This window comes from Setaria italica, chromosome VII, assembly GCF_000263155.2.
Source record: "Setaria italica strain Yugu1 chromosome VII, Setaria_italica_v2.0, whole genome shotgun sequence".
In the NCBI taxonomy this organism is placed as follows: Eukaryota; Viridiplantae; Streptophyta; class Magnoliopsida; order Poales; family Poaceae; genus Setaria; species Setaria italica.
Window position 1 is genome coordinate 26,623,841 of NC_028456.1, and position 15,289 is coordinate 26,639,129.

Consider the following 15,289-nt stretch of genomic DNA (forward strand, 5'->3'; position numbering starts at 1 on the left):
ATCCTTGGGTTGTGGAACCATTCCTTGACATGTCGTCACCATGTCGACATGCATCCTCTGTATCTCCTAGCTCCAAGTTCCAGACGGTCAGTAACATGCAATGCATGGCGTGTGAACATGTACTTATCTGATGGCCTACTAGTCAACTTGGCCATTTAATTTAGTATAGAGTTTTTTTGGGTACTCTATCCAAATAACTATTCATGCGGTCCTACCAATATGCTTGACATAATTTAACTGCGGTCCTAATACCAATATCCGACATAATTCATCAAAAGGGAAATAACAGCTTTGCTTTCACTGTTTGCCTGTTTGGATGAAACAAATGCACAACAGGTTTAGTTCAGCCCGGAACTTTTATTACATACAACTTACTATATATGTACTGTGTAGTATAATCAGCGTATTTTTTACAAACAATACAAATCAGCCTTTCAAGAAAGAATCAAACAACACAAGTGATAAATCGTGTAGCAGTAAACATTTACCCAAAAGAAGAATATCAAGAGGGATGTCTCGACTCCCCCTCTCTTCCATATCGACCCTGTCGAGTGTTCACGAATCACGCCCAGATAGCAAGCATGGACATCAGCGCCGTCCCAAGCAGCAACGAGACATTGAGGATGACCTGCAGCTTCCCGCTGTTCTGCACCCTAGGGTTCATGAAGTCTTCGGCCAGAAGGTCGACAAGGGCCATGTAGTTCAGGATACCAGCGGCCGCTGCAGTGAGGACCCCTTCGGTGATCAGGGCCCTGGGGCTGTTCTCATTGTAAGCCGAAGAGATGCCGATGCCGATCGCCACGCCGACGGGCGTCGTGAGCGAGAAGAAGAGCGCCATTGTCACAACAGACCTAAGACGGAATCTGGCCTGCAAGAACCAAAAAGTTTCATCACCTAATGTTCGTTATTTTATGTTTCTCATTTATGAGTGCTAGGTCATCTCTTTATTGTCTCTATTAAATTTCAGAGGGAGCTTGATGGAAATCCCGTTCCATGAATTATCCATCTAGCTAGGATTTGCCGCTTAATGGAACTTCAGGATTTATACTACTTTCTCGATGCCTCACTAACGTGACGTATGTAGGTCCGGTTACATTGACGTGAGATTGGGCAAGGCAAATTCATATATCAGAAGAATGCGACTCAAATAATGGAAAGTTTCTTATAAACATGACTGCGTTTTGGATTGGCTGGAAATTTAGTGTGTTCCGTTATAAAGGGGTGATGAAATAATGGGCTCTTGGCCCATTGCAATCTCAAAAATTCCAAATAAATCTTAAAGGTTAATGTGGGCATGAGCAAGTGGTTGGAGTGGTGCAAACCAAGGAGAAGGATGACCAACATAAATATGGAGATTGTCTCCACTCCTCCAAGCTATGTGTGTGGGGAGATAAAGCAGGGCGAAGGGCGCGGGCGTGCGACACCTGCGTGAATGGTCCACTGAAATCCAGCCACTAGCCTTGCGATGGTCCGGTTTCCTTTTGCCGTTTTATTTTTTAGTTACTTGGCCTTCAAGTCAGCGAGATATATGGAAGTCTAATCAGTTTAGATCACAATCGCAACATGAGATCTATTAGCCTCTACCTAAAAGACATCTAATCGAGCTAGGGTTTTTGCCTCTTCTCGCTGCTACGCTGCCACCGTAGTCTACTCCATCTCGAGTGCCGGTGTGCACCGGCAAATAGGAGAGCAGGTCTCCAGAACCTCTCGCTCTTGTGATCCTACACCTGGAGAGGGCAAATAAGGTTTTTGGGAAGCACTCCGCACGACTGCTCAAGGTCTTCACCATGGCTCGTCTTCCGTCCAAGTTCGGTGTTGCGACGTCCCATCGTCTTCGACGTCGTCTGCTACGCTCTGTCCGCAACACCGTCGTCATTCCATCCGCACCGCTTGTCATCACAGCTAAGTACGTACATCGTGGTCTGATCTGCTATTTCAGCATGTTTTCTGAGATTATGCTGGTGTGCTTGATGTTGCCTAGTATGTTAGAGATTTGCACGCTAGGTTTTGTTCTTGTCATGATAAATCTAGTTCGGAATTTACTCTTGTTGTTGTCTAATTTTACAACAATCCAAAAACCTTATTTTAGGCAATCCGTTGATTTTGGTATGGCTGGTTTTGCTGAGTCACTAAGGTCGAAAAAATTTACCGGTGTGAACTTTAAGAGGTGAAAATCAAAGGTTTGTATCTGGTTTAATGCTATGAACATCTGGGACATGAGGCTTGGCAAACCTAAAGGCGAACTTATTGTTGAACCGCAGAAAAAGTTCGATGATGCTAATAACCTTTTCATGGGATGTATCATTAGCATTATATCTGACCGTCTGGTCAATGTCTACATAGACATGACGGATGCGAAGGTGCTATGGGATGCTCTGGTTGCAAGGTATGATGCAACAGATGCAAGTAATGAACTATACCTCATGGAGAGTTTCCATGACTACAGGATGGTGAACAATTGTTCTGTGGTGGAGCAGGCCCATGAGGTGCAGTGCATTGTGAAGGATCTTGAGCTTTTTAAGTGTCAATTACCCGACAAGTTTGTGACTGGTTGCATAATTGCAAAGTTGCCTTCCTCATGGAGGAACTTTGCCACTACTCTGAAACATAGGGGACAAGAGATATTAGTTGAAAATATGATAGCATCTCTTGATGTTGAGGAGAAAGCTCGGAAGAAGGATACTGCTAAGAAAGGAGACCAAGGTAAGTCCAGCACCAACATGGTCTAGAAATTCCCACGTGGAAAGAACAAAGTCGTCAAGACTACTACCTTCAAGAAGAAGAAGAATAAGGCTGAGTGAACTGCTACACTTGTGGTGAGCTTGGACACTTCTCTAAGGATTGTCCAGATCGTGCAGACCGCAAGGGCAAAAGGGCCAATGGGTCCAAGGATGTTAACATGGTGACCATAGGCAACACTGGAGACGGGTACAGTAATCTACCTACTGTTCTTTCAGTTTTTCATTCCACTAGTTGGTGGCTTGACATGGGTGCTAATGTTCACGTGTGTGCTGACATCTCCATGTTTACTTCTTACCAGGTCACCCAGGATTCCTCCGTGTTGATGGGGAATGGGTCACATGCTGTTGTTCATGGTGTTGGTATGGTAGATCTGAAGTTTACTTCAGGAAAGATCGTGCAGCTAAGGAACGTGCATCATGTCCCTACCATCAACAAGAATCTTGTGAGCTGGTCGGTCCTGTGCTAGGATGGGTTTAAGGTAGTGTTAGAGTCCAATAAATTAGTCGTGTTAAAATATGGACAATTCTTTGATAAAGGCTATGAGTGCGGAGGGTTGTTCCGCTTTTCCCTTGCATATTTTTGTAATAAGTTCGTGAACCATATTTGTAGCAACGTTAGTGATGATGCGAGTACTTGGCATTCATGTTTGTGTCATATTAATTTTGGTTTAATGTCTCACCTCTCCAGCATGTGTTTAATTTCAAACCTCACCATTGCCAAAGGTTCTAAGTTCCATAGTTGTGTGCAATCAAAGCAACCTCAGAAGCCTCACAAGACCGCTGAGGAGAGACACTTGGCACCTCTAGAACTCATACATTCTGATTTGTGCGAGATGAATGGTGTGTTGATAAAAGGTGGAAGGAGATACTTCGTGACTTTGATTGATGATGCGACTAGATTTTGCTATGTTTACTTGTTGCGAACTAAGGATGAAGCATTAGACTACTTTAAAATTTATGAGGCTAAGGTTGAGAATCAACTTGAGAGAAATATCAAGCGTCTAAGGTCTGATCGTAGTGGCGAGTACTTTCCAAAAATCTTTGATGAATTCTGTGAGGAACATGGTATTATTCATGAGAGGACGCCTCCCTATTTGCCCAGTCCAACGGGATTGCTGAGAGGAAAAATTGCACACTGACTAACTTGGTTAATTCCATGTTAGATACTGCCGGTATATCTAAAGCATGGTGGGGGAGGCTCTATTGACTTCATGTCATATTCTGAATAAAGTTTCGAATAAGAAAAAGATCAAACTCCATATGAGATGTGGATCGGGAGAAAACCATCACTTTCTTATTTGCGTACTTGGGGGTGCTTGGTAAAAGTCAATGTACCCATTCCGAAGAAGCGCAAGTTAGGACCTAAGACAGTGGATTGTATCTTTCTAGGATAAGTACAAGGCTAGGCTTGTAGCCAAAGGTTACACACAAAAAGAAGGTGAAGACTTCTTCGATACCTATTCACCTGTCGCTAGATTGACCTCTATTCGAGCACTACTTTCTCTAGCTACCTTGTATAGTCTTATCGTCCACCAGATGGATGTAAAGAAAGCTTTCCTAAATGGAGAGTTGGATGAGGAGATCTATATGGATGAACCTACTGGGTTTGTGGTGAAGGGCCAAGAAAGCAAGGTGTGTAAGCTGTTGAAATCTTTGTATGGCCTGAAACAAGCACCTAAGCAATGGCATGATAAGTTTGACAGAACTTTAACTTCTGCGGGCTTTGTCATTAACGAGGCTGATAGATGTGTGTACTATCACCATGGTGGGGGTGAAGGAGTTATATTATGCATGTATGTGGATGACATATTGATCTTTGGCACAAATATTGATATGATCAATGAGGTCAAGTCTTTTCTTTCACAGAACTTTGATATGAAAGATCTGGGAGAAGCTGATGTTATTCTAAACATCAAGCTGATTAAGGATGAGAATGGGATTACTCTTTCGCAATCCCATTATGTGGAGAAGGTATTGAACCATTTTGGTTATATGGATAGCAAGTCTTCTCCAACACCTTATGATCCCAGCGTGATACTTTGAAAGAATAAGAAAATTGCTAAAGACCAACTGAGATACTCTCAGATTATCAGTTCACTCATGTACTTAGCTAGCGCAACGAGACCCGACATAGCTTTTGCTGTGAATAAGTTGAGTAGGTTCATGTCAAACCCGGGTTCTGATCATTGGCATGCACTTGAAAGGGTTATGCGTTACTTGGTGGGTACTATGAGTTATGGGATTCACTATTCTGAGCACCCTGCTGTGCTTGAGGGATGTAGTGATTCGAACTGGATTTCGAACGCTAATAACCTATATGCCACGAGTGGGTATGTGTTTACCCTTGGAGGTAGTGCAATATCATGGAGGTATTGCAAACAGACCATTCTGACGAGGTCAACCACGGAAGCAGAACTTACTACTTTGGAAACAGCCACTGTTGAGGTAGAGTGGTTGTGTGATCTCTTGATGGACTTGCCTGTGGTTGATAAACCAATGCCGGCAATCCTTATGAACTGTGACAATCAAACGGTGATAGTCAAAGTGAATAGTGCTAAGGATAACGCAAAATCATTAAGACATGTCAACAAACGACTGAAGTCTGTCAGGAAGTTGAGAAACTCCGGAGTAATAAGTGTGACTTATATTCAAACAAACAAAAACCGGGAAGATCCCTTTACAAAAGGGCTATCACGGAATGTGATAGAATGTGCATCGAGGGAGATGGGTATGAGATCCATTTGAGTTGCCGTAGTGGTAACCCGTGTTTAGAGATCCCGTGAATTAGGATTTGGGAAAAACAAGCTGTCGATTGACTGAGGAGAGTAATTATTAAACCCTCTCTATGTAAAGATGCAATACTCTCAAATGCTGTAAGGAAGGTTAGCAATATGCTTTAATGTGCTTCTATTGGCTTGATTAAGTGAAGATGTTGTCCTACAGAGCATTCTTGAAAGAACACACCTATATGAGCCGACTGTAGAACGTCGCAGTCTATGAGACTTGGGTGATCTCTAATAATCTCATGAAGAGACCAAGGAGTATGACGAATATGCTCCACCCGCGGGGTAGGCTACTAGCAGCCAGGTACTAGTTCCGACTTTGAGTGAAACTTGTCCGCACAAAACTTGCAAGTCAAGGCTTAGTCCATTGTCAAGTTGTGGATGAATGTAGGTTGAAGCTCTAGGCGAGAGTTCAACTTAACAGTCCTTGCTGAAATACTGATATATAAACAGTAGTGAGAAACAGGCAAAATCTCTGATGGAGATTTGAGATCTGGTGGGGGATTTACGAAATAATGGGCTTGACCCATTGCAATTTTAGAAATTCCAAATAAATCTCAAAGGCCCATATGGGCATGAGCAAGTGGTTGGAGTGGTGCAAACCTTTAGTCCCACATTGCTAGTGAAGGAGAATGATGGCCAACATAAATGTTGAGGTTGCCTCCACTCCTCCAAGCTATGTGTGTGGAGAGAGAAGGAAAGCTCCACACGCGCACGCTCGCTCGCCACTCCATGACTCACCTCGCCTCGCCGGGCAGGGTAGGGCAAAGGGCGCGCGACACCTGCGTGAATGGTCCACCAAAATCCAGCCTCCAGCCTTGTGGTGGCGCGGTTTCCTTTTGCCGTTTTATTTTTTGGTTACTTGGCCTTCAAGTCAGCGAGATATATGGAAGCCTAATCGGTTTAGATCATGATCGCAACATGAGATCGTGGGTTCTTCTACCGAAAAGACATCTAATCGAGCTAGGGTTTTAGCCTCTTCTTGCTGCTGCGCCACCGCCGTGGTCTACTTTATCTCAAACGCCGGTGAATGGGAGAGCAGGTCTCCGCAACCTCTCGCTCTTGTGATCCTGCATCGGGAGAGGGCAAATATGGTTTTTGGGAAGCGCTCCGCGCGACTACTCAAGGTCTTAGCCACGGTTCATCTTTCGTCCAAGTCCGGTGTTGTGGCATCCCATCTTCTTTGACGTCGTCTGCTGCGCTCCGTCCGCAACACCGTTGTCGTTCCGTCCGCACTGCTTGTCATCATAGCTAAGTACGTACACCGTGGTCTGATATGCTATTTCAGCATGCTTTCTGAGATTATGTTGGTGTGCTTGATGTTGTCTAGTATGTTAGAGATTTGCACGCTAGGTTTTGTTCTTATCATGATAAATCTAGTTTGGAATTTACTCTTGCGATTGTCTAAAGGGGGTTAATTTGACAAATATAGCAGGGACTTTATTTTTAAGGCACGGCTAATTAAATTTCAGCGCTGTTTTTGCCTGATATTTAATGATTCTACCGGCCGGGCATCTAATGAAACAGGATTTAGAGTTTTAGGGCTCCACCAGTACCAATGTATACCAATCTAGAGAGTTCAGATTGTAAGTTTTACGGTATGTTTGGCAAAGCTCCATCTCTAAGATCCTTCTAGGATTTTAGTGAGTTTGCAGGACAAGTTAAAATGGTTTAAATAAATATTTTGATACCAGAATAAGATCAAGATGGATGAACTGAATACCCTCAACCTATGTATAGCTCCAGCTCCAAATTTTCTAGAGATAGAAATGACCAACTCTGTCAAACAGCCCTTGATATAAGAGCGATTGTCATATCTATTGATATAGATTTTCCAAATTTGTGATGAATTGATCATAAGCATAAGATTTCAAAGCTAAGGATGAAGTTTGCATATGCTTATATAAGTGATTGTTAGTTTTTCTGGCCTCAATAACTCTTGTAAAAGAATATATCCATACCTGCACAATGCATCCTCCAAGCCCTATCCCTTCGAAGAACTGGTGAAATGTTAATGCAACCAAGAGCGGTCTGATCGTGATGGGACTCTCAGATGCCCCTAAAGACATCCCGATGATCACCGAGTGAACAATGATCCCCAGTTCCAGCACCTTGAGATATTCATTCAATGACAAGGTGATTACACATGAGAAAATAAAAGCACTTGCATAATTTTAGATTTCCAAAAAGAAATTGCATAATGAGCAAGTATAATCTTAAAATTTAAAGCACTTTGGAGACATCTGTCATGCAAATATTTGCTACATATGGGTAGCAATCGAATTTGTGTTGGATAAACCCTCCTCTTCGTCGGTAAGCCTGTGCTTTGTTATATTCGATTTAGCATATACTCCCTCCATTCCAAATTACTATTCGTTTTGACTTTTCTACCTACATAACTTTTGCTACGTATTTAGATATACCATATATCTAGGTGCAGAGCAAAAGCTATAAATTTAGAAAAACCAAAACGAAGGTGCTGGGATAATTTGTTTGTCCCATTAGCGAAAAGCGTAAGATGCGGTTTGTACTTTTTAGCAGCAAAAGTTTTATTTGATGCATCAATAACTAGCCAACTATAAATGGTATGCTTGCGCCGATCGATCACCTGTGAAATGACGCGGTGGCGTATGAGCTGTGCGTGGTCGTCGGTGTTCGAAGTCGATGACGACGACGCGATCAAGGCAGGCATACCGTGGTTGTGGCCATGGTCACCGTGCGCATGGGCATGGACATGGTGATGATGGCCTGGAGTCTCCACGTCTCCGACAGCCGCAGCGTTCTTGGCGTGCGCGCGCTGGAAGTAGCCAGTGGCGATGGTGTCGACGACAAGCGTGGCGATGGCGGCAAGCATGGCGACGAACCCCGCGAACGGCAACTTCTGCCAGGGCCCGTCGACGAGGCACGGCGAGCCGAGCTTTTCGAAGGCGTCCGGGAGGATGTGCACGAAGGCCGTGGCGAGAATGACGCCGGCGGCGAAGGCCTTTACGGCGAAGAAGAGGTCGGTGTCCGGGCGGAGAGCCGGGATCTTCCGGCCGAGCGAAGGGATGGCACAGCCCACGGCGCTGGAGACTAGGATGGAGAAGATGGCGATGATCTTGAGCTTGAGCGCCCTCGACTTGTCGCTGTCCTCATCGGCGGAAACCGAGCACTCGCAGTCGGCGACGGCGAGCAGTGGAAGCGATGCCACGGCGAGGAGGCAGAAGGCAGCGAGCTTGAGATCGGCAGCCATGTTTAGGTCCAAGGGGGAGAGGATAATGGCGAGGAACAGCGCTCACCGCGTATGCCTACATATACTAGTAGACATATGATAGCGCTGCCAAAACCCTGATCAAGGACGGAATTAAACAAAAGGATGCAGCGAGATGCCAATGTCAACATAATCGAGTACTAGAAAATTTCTTGAGAACTGACAGCGCGGCATCAATTTTATTAGATTTTATCAAGGAGTAGGTCATGGACATTGGTTTAGCTGCCTATAGTACAGTCTGATAGTATAGTACATTGGCCGTTTCAAACGTCATGCCCGTTGCGTACTGCTTGCACGGCCGCAGTTTTACCGATATGCTTCTTTTTGCTTGATATATAGATACCTTTTGATTTGTCCTTGTCAATCCACTTCTCTTCTCGGGAGGAAAAAAAATCGACGAAATTTCCGTTTATCGGTAGGCTCCGATAAATTTTATTTACCGAAATTTCGTGTAACAAGTCTATGTAGTGTGTTAAACTTGTGATATATTGTCTTATTTCTTTGTTGTTATATGATGGATTAGAGATAGTTTCTGATGAAACCGTGACAAAAAATAATTAAAAATATAGGCAGGATTCTAAAGGTACTTCCAAAATTTAATCCTAACGGTATTTCCAAAATTGTAGGGTCAAATAAATTTATTTCACGAAATTTCATTTTCCAGTCTCCTCCATAAGATCGCCAACTGCACCAATCACCAATCTTGGAGCGCGCATTCTCCTCCTTGTGGGCAGGAATATATCTTATATTTGGGAACGGTGCTGATCACTTACTTTTGTACATCTCATGCGTCGTCGTATAGACGAATGCAGTCAGCATGCAACGTCCAAAATTCAAAGATTTTCATATGTTCACATGAAGCAATTTTCTCTCTTGAGCTCACTCGATCTGTACTCCTGCCGGCTGCCTCCGGATTTCAGCTGGCTACCTCAGCTCATCGGGTCAACGCCATCAGCCCGGTAACCATGCTGCATGATTAGTTCTGCATCATGCGTGCAGCGCCGCGATTCCTCCCTGAGATTCGCGTCAAACGAAGCACCGCGCATAGGAAATGTCGCTGGGATAGATGTCACGATGTCGACATCCTAGCAGGCGGAATACGACGAGATCCGTAGGCCGTGATTCAGCAGCTGCTTGGAGCCATACTAGCCAGATTGACGCGCGTCTACAGAAAAGGTGCTAACCTGAAGTAACAACCGTAGTATATTCAAAGTAGCACCACATCGATAAATAGAATTAAACAAGAAAATAAAAAATAACCTAAAATTGAATTGATCACATAGTATCTTAAATTCAAACAAAATTTTGTGCATCTTTTGCCTAAGAATTCATTGATTTCTAAATGTTTAGTATACATAGTTGATCAATATTCCTATCGGATTGACACACTTGCTGCATTGGCGTATGGTTTCGACAAAAATAAAATATGAAATTAGCAATAAATAACTCAACTATATTTATGAGCTTATGATTATTGGAAGGAACAAAATTGAAAAATAGTAAGACTACCATAGGTGAATGCAGCATACAAACTTTAATTATTATTATTTTATTTATTATCAAAAATTAAATGCATTTGCTACCGTCCATGGACAATAGCACTCCAAACCGTTGAAGAAACGACCTAGGATTTTTTTATAAAAAATGATTTGTATAGTGGGACCTACTTAAAAGACCATCGGGCCCACCTGAACAGTACCGTGTGGTCCACTACTACAGTAGTATGTGCCTGAGAGGTCTTCAAAAATTGGAGGTTTAGTATATATGTAGTTGATTTTTACTATATTTTACGAGTTTATGTTTATTTCAAGGAATAAAGTCAAAAAGATAGTAAGGCTACCACATGTAAATGCACCATACAAAGTTTAACTGTTATTTTTATACATTGTACAAATTCAAATACATTTGCTACCATCCATGGACAATGGCACTCCAAACGGTTGAAAAAAAATTAAACAGACAGTGGGGTTCGCAAAACAATAATGTCCACTGAACAGTACAATGAGATTCACTTAACAGTTAACAGTACCGTGGAGCTTCATCCTTCGTAGTTCGTAGGACGAATTTCTTTTTTGAGAGGACGGAGGAGAGCGATCCAATTTTTTTAATTTTTTATTTTAGTATTTTGCAAAAATATATGTCCTACAAAAAAATTACAAACCTATACCTATACCACCATTTGAAACTACGGAAGGTGCCCTGTAGCAACCTACCGCCAGTCGAACCGGCGGTAAGTTACTCCCTAGTTAGTACACTTTCAAAAAATCAAAACTAATTCATATGAACTCACGTGGAGATAAACTTTATATGAAAATTGTAGATCTCGATGAGATCTACAAATTTGTAGTTCCAATGTTTTTCATTTGGTGTCATCTTGATGCTCAAATAATCGACACAAATTTCAGATCTAAAATTTAATTGTAAATCTAAAAATTGTGTCGAGTATTTGAGTACAAAGATGCCACCAAATGAACGCAGTTTGAACTACAAAGTTGTAAATGTCGTTGAGATATACAATTTTTATATAAAACTTATCTCTATCCGAGTTCATATGAATTAGTTATAATTTTTTGAATGTGTGCTGTCCAGTTTCAGATCTAAAATTTGAACTTGTGTCGATTATTTGAGTACCAAAATCAAATTAAAAAAGTTTGAACTAAAAGGTTATAGAGATTCACAATTTTCATATAAAGTTAGTTTCCATCCGAGTTCATATGAGTTAGTTGTGATTTTTTGAAAGTGTACCGCTCAGATCGACGGTAAGGTTGCTATAGTGTACCTTCACGCCGTTTCATTTGGCTATAGTCGTTTCAAACGGCATATAGATATAGATTTGTAATTTTTTGTTAGGAAATATATTTTTCAAAATACTAAAATAAAAAATAAAAAAAATTCGGAAACGAGAAAGAAGATCCGGGGCTCAGAAAAGCCCAGCCACTGAAAGCCAGGGATAAAAGCACTGGGCTGTTCTGAACTAGGAATGGTTGGGTCGACACCCTGGTGGGCTGGGCCCCGAAAGTTTCCATTTTTGTATCTTTGCCCCAATCATGATGTCAAGTTGTCAACTCTCCCCGAACACAACAATATGACAATATCCATGCCTTTAACTTGCTGCAAACATAGTTAGTTAAGAGCGCTAACCGCTAATGCCACCATTTCTCCCCAAGAGCTTTGCCATCTTAAGATAAAAGATCTCTGCTAACTGTATCATCATAAACTCCACTCCACTTATAAGGAGGCTGGAACATCGTACTACGCAGTACCGGGCCATCAGCTGGTAGCACGTACATACAGTTGATGCTTGTGCGGCCGACACCGACGCAAGCGGCAGGCTTACATGCATCAGTGCATGCCCAGCTTGTCCCTACATTCTGTGATCGCGGATGCCCCAACCGCACTACCAGCTCAAGTAATCAATCAGGCATGTCAGTCGTTAACGCTTACTGCTAGATTCTGAATTTCTTTAACTGATACCATTGTCTCCTTGCTCCTTCCTCGCGTCTGCCTCACCCGCTCAGCTCCGCCATCGCTTATAGCTTCACCCCGCAACTTGTCACCGCCGCGTGCGTGCAAGTACAAGCAGCAACCATTTCGATTTCGAGAGCTTGTGCACTGTGCAGGAGTGGCCAAAGACGCATCTCGCCATGGAGCACAGTAGTGCAGAACTACAGGGCCCGTGAATCTCGCCATTCATGAAATGGCGGTCTGAAGTGAGCCGCTGCCTTGGACGTAGGCCTGCCACGAAAGGTATGGACAAACACACTCTTATTCATATTCAAATCGAAATATATATTATCCAATCCTCACCCTCCTTATTCTCACAATCTTACCCATATCCAATGGATAATTAATTTTATATACTATGTATATCTAATGGATAAATTATACCCTTCTGGTACCCTACCCTCCTTATTTTTAATGGGTAGATATATTTCTACCTGCTCTCCGCATTTAAGGTGGGTGTGGATGTAGGTATGAATTTACTTGGACGCCAGAGGCCCTACAGGGTGATCGGTATTTGCTTCGCGAGTGATCCGCGATCGCCAGGAGATTTCTGCAAAAGGCCTTTGGCGTTTCTCTATGTTGGAAGCAAACTGCAAACAGGTGATGACCATATACCCAAGCTGCCAAGCACCAAATGCACTTACCTTTTTTTCCCCCTTACTTTTCGGTGATCCATGGAAACAAAGATTTTTTAGCCCTCACAAAAAAAGGGGGAAAGCGGACAACTTGCTTGGTAGTAGCCCATTATGAAATCCTCTTTCGTCTATAGGGTCATTACATCATGTTGAAAATAGACATCATGATTTTGTACTGCAATGTTGGAAAATATTATGGGGTGATTACATCATGTACGGAAAATAGGAGTAGTATTATAGTACAAACGCAACTGGAGAGATGTTGGCAATCAATAAAGTCCAACTTGGCAATGCCAGGTCAAATTATTATCAGCAGAAATCAATGCTCTGCTTTCTTTCTGTAAAGTAGATATGCATTCAGATACTTCCATCTTCAGAAGGATTTGACTAGGTATCTCAAAGAAAAACGATATTGCCGCAATTACGGATAATTAGTTGACTTTAACATGTTAGTGTGCCATGTGTGCCCTATGGATTTCACAATGGACATTTTCATATGGTCGATTTGACTTTCACCCACCAAAAAAAAAGATTTGACTTGCGATTTCTTCAACCCCGGTAGACGAGTTTCCAAATTTTCTAAAGACTCAGGTTGAGTAAAAAACTGAAGTCAACTTTATCAGATAATTACTAGCCAATAGTCCTTGTCTTTGTGTACATACTGGAAGCTAAGCATAAGTTTTTCTTGAGATGTATTGAACTTGCACATAAACCATTTTTGTAGCAATCATCATTGTCAACTCCTCGATCCTCCTGTCCTCTGTTCCCAAAATGCAATATCCATGTCATCTCTAACTGCAGGGCTTCAATTCGACATCTGAGCAAAGTCTGCTAACTGCCATCATAAACATTTCAAGCCTGCCAATCTCAGCCCAAGGCGCTACCGACGCACGGGCGCCGCCGCGGCGGCCGAATCGCCGGAGAAGGTAGGACCGTCAGCGGAGCGAGAGGGGATCCGGGGGCAGCGGCTAGGAGGGTGATCCGGAGGCTAGCGCGGGATCCATGGCGGCGGTGCGCGCGGAGATCGCCGGCGGGAGCGCGGGCCGTCAGCTGCTCCGTCGCCGGCCCTCGAACTCTGTTCTTTGAAGAATCAGTGCCGCATCCAGTTCTTTTGAGAAATTTTGAGTTCAAAATTGGATCTTTCTGTATTCAAGGTTGTGAATTCCACACGCAATCGATCGATTTTCTCCGTTAAGAAAAAAACAGTCGAGGTTCCAATTTTCAGCAATTAGCATGATCCCGAAGTATCCTCTCTTGTGGCTTCCATCCTCGAGCTCCCTGCCTGCCCATGCCGGTATCTCATCAAGGATGAAGGATCACACATGGAATGCAACATTATAGACTTGATGGTGAGCTAGGCATGTATACCATCAACTCCTTGATGCTCGTCCTCCGCTCCCCAAAACGCAGTATCCATGTCATCTCTAACTACCATGATAGAACAAGAGACGTGTCTGCAGGACGGGCCTCTCCTGCAAGCACCGGTTGTTAGAACGCCAACGCCCACCATTGTCTCCGGCAGGGCAGAACAAAGCCTGCTACCTGCCATCATAAACAACATTCCAAGCCGGCAAGAGATCAACGAGAACTGGTTCTTTCCCAACAGGGGCAAACGTGTCTGGAGCGGAGATCTGGGAGCATGTCCCGACTGATTCGTCGTGTCGCAGGCTGAGGCTGCTGACCCGGATGATTATTTCTGCTATCCAACGGGTCAGTTAAACCATGGTCCATGGAGAACCGCTCGACCGATGGTCTTGCCGCGGAGGATGGCTGGATGACAGGCGAGTTATCCACCAAACAGAGACCCCCAGAACACAGTGGTGCTTCTATTGACTTGGCTCCTCGGAAACCTGTCTTCAGATATGTTTCGCTTGGCTACTCAGGAACAAGAACGTGTTTGAAACAAGCAAAACTGCATACGTGCCACGTGCGCATGGATCACTGCTGACGTTTGAGAGCTGGAGATCTGCATTCTGCAATACTGATGTCGAACTTGCGTTCATCAGTGATCAAAGCTGGATTGCCATTTGTACAAGCTACAGGCACCCAATTTTCTATTTTTTTTCTAAATATTCAGACTGGTCTAAATAGCATGAGCAAAACTTGTCAGATTATCAGTGCCAAGCTTCCCCCTGCCATCACAGTTTCGGGTTGGTTAGCTGTCATCACCACAGCTTCTTTCTTTAAGACAAAGTACTTGTTGAATTTGCAGCTAACTGAACCTGAACCACATCTTTTTCTGGAGGCAAATTTTAGTGCATACAACTACTCATCATTACCAACAGAGTTTTTTTTATTCAAGAAAAGACATTATCAACAGATGATTTTTTTATATACTTGCTGCAATCATCACTGAGTCAACTCCTCTGTCTCCTG

The 15,289-nt window shown here is 43.3% G+C and overlaps 1 protein-coding gene across 1 annotated transcript; it reads right to left on the bottom strand.

Annotated features, from left to right (window-relative positions):
• Positions 1–350: 350 nt before the first annotated feature.
• On the bottom strand, positions 351–8,767 carry LOC101768200 (zinc transporter 9). Its single transcript, XM_004976389.2, has 3 exons — positions 8,133–8,767; positions 7,486–7,635; positions 351–868 (listed from the first exon to the last, which is right to left on the bottom strand). The coding sequence occupies exons 1-3, from the start codon at positions 8,754–8,756 to the stop codon at positions 563–565; spliced, it is 1,080 nt and encodes a 359-aa protein (XP_004976446.1). The 5' UTR covers positions 8,757–8,767; the 3' UTR covers positions 351–562.
• Positions 8,768–15,289: the final 6,522 nt, after the last annotated feature.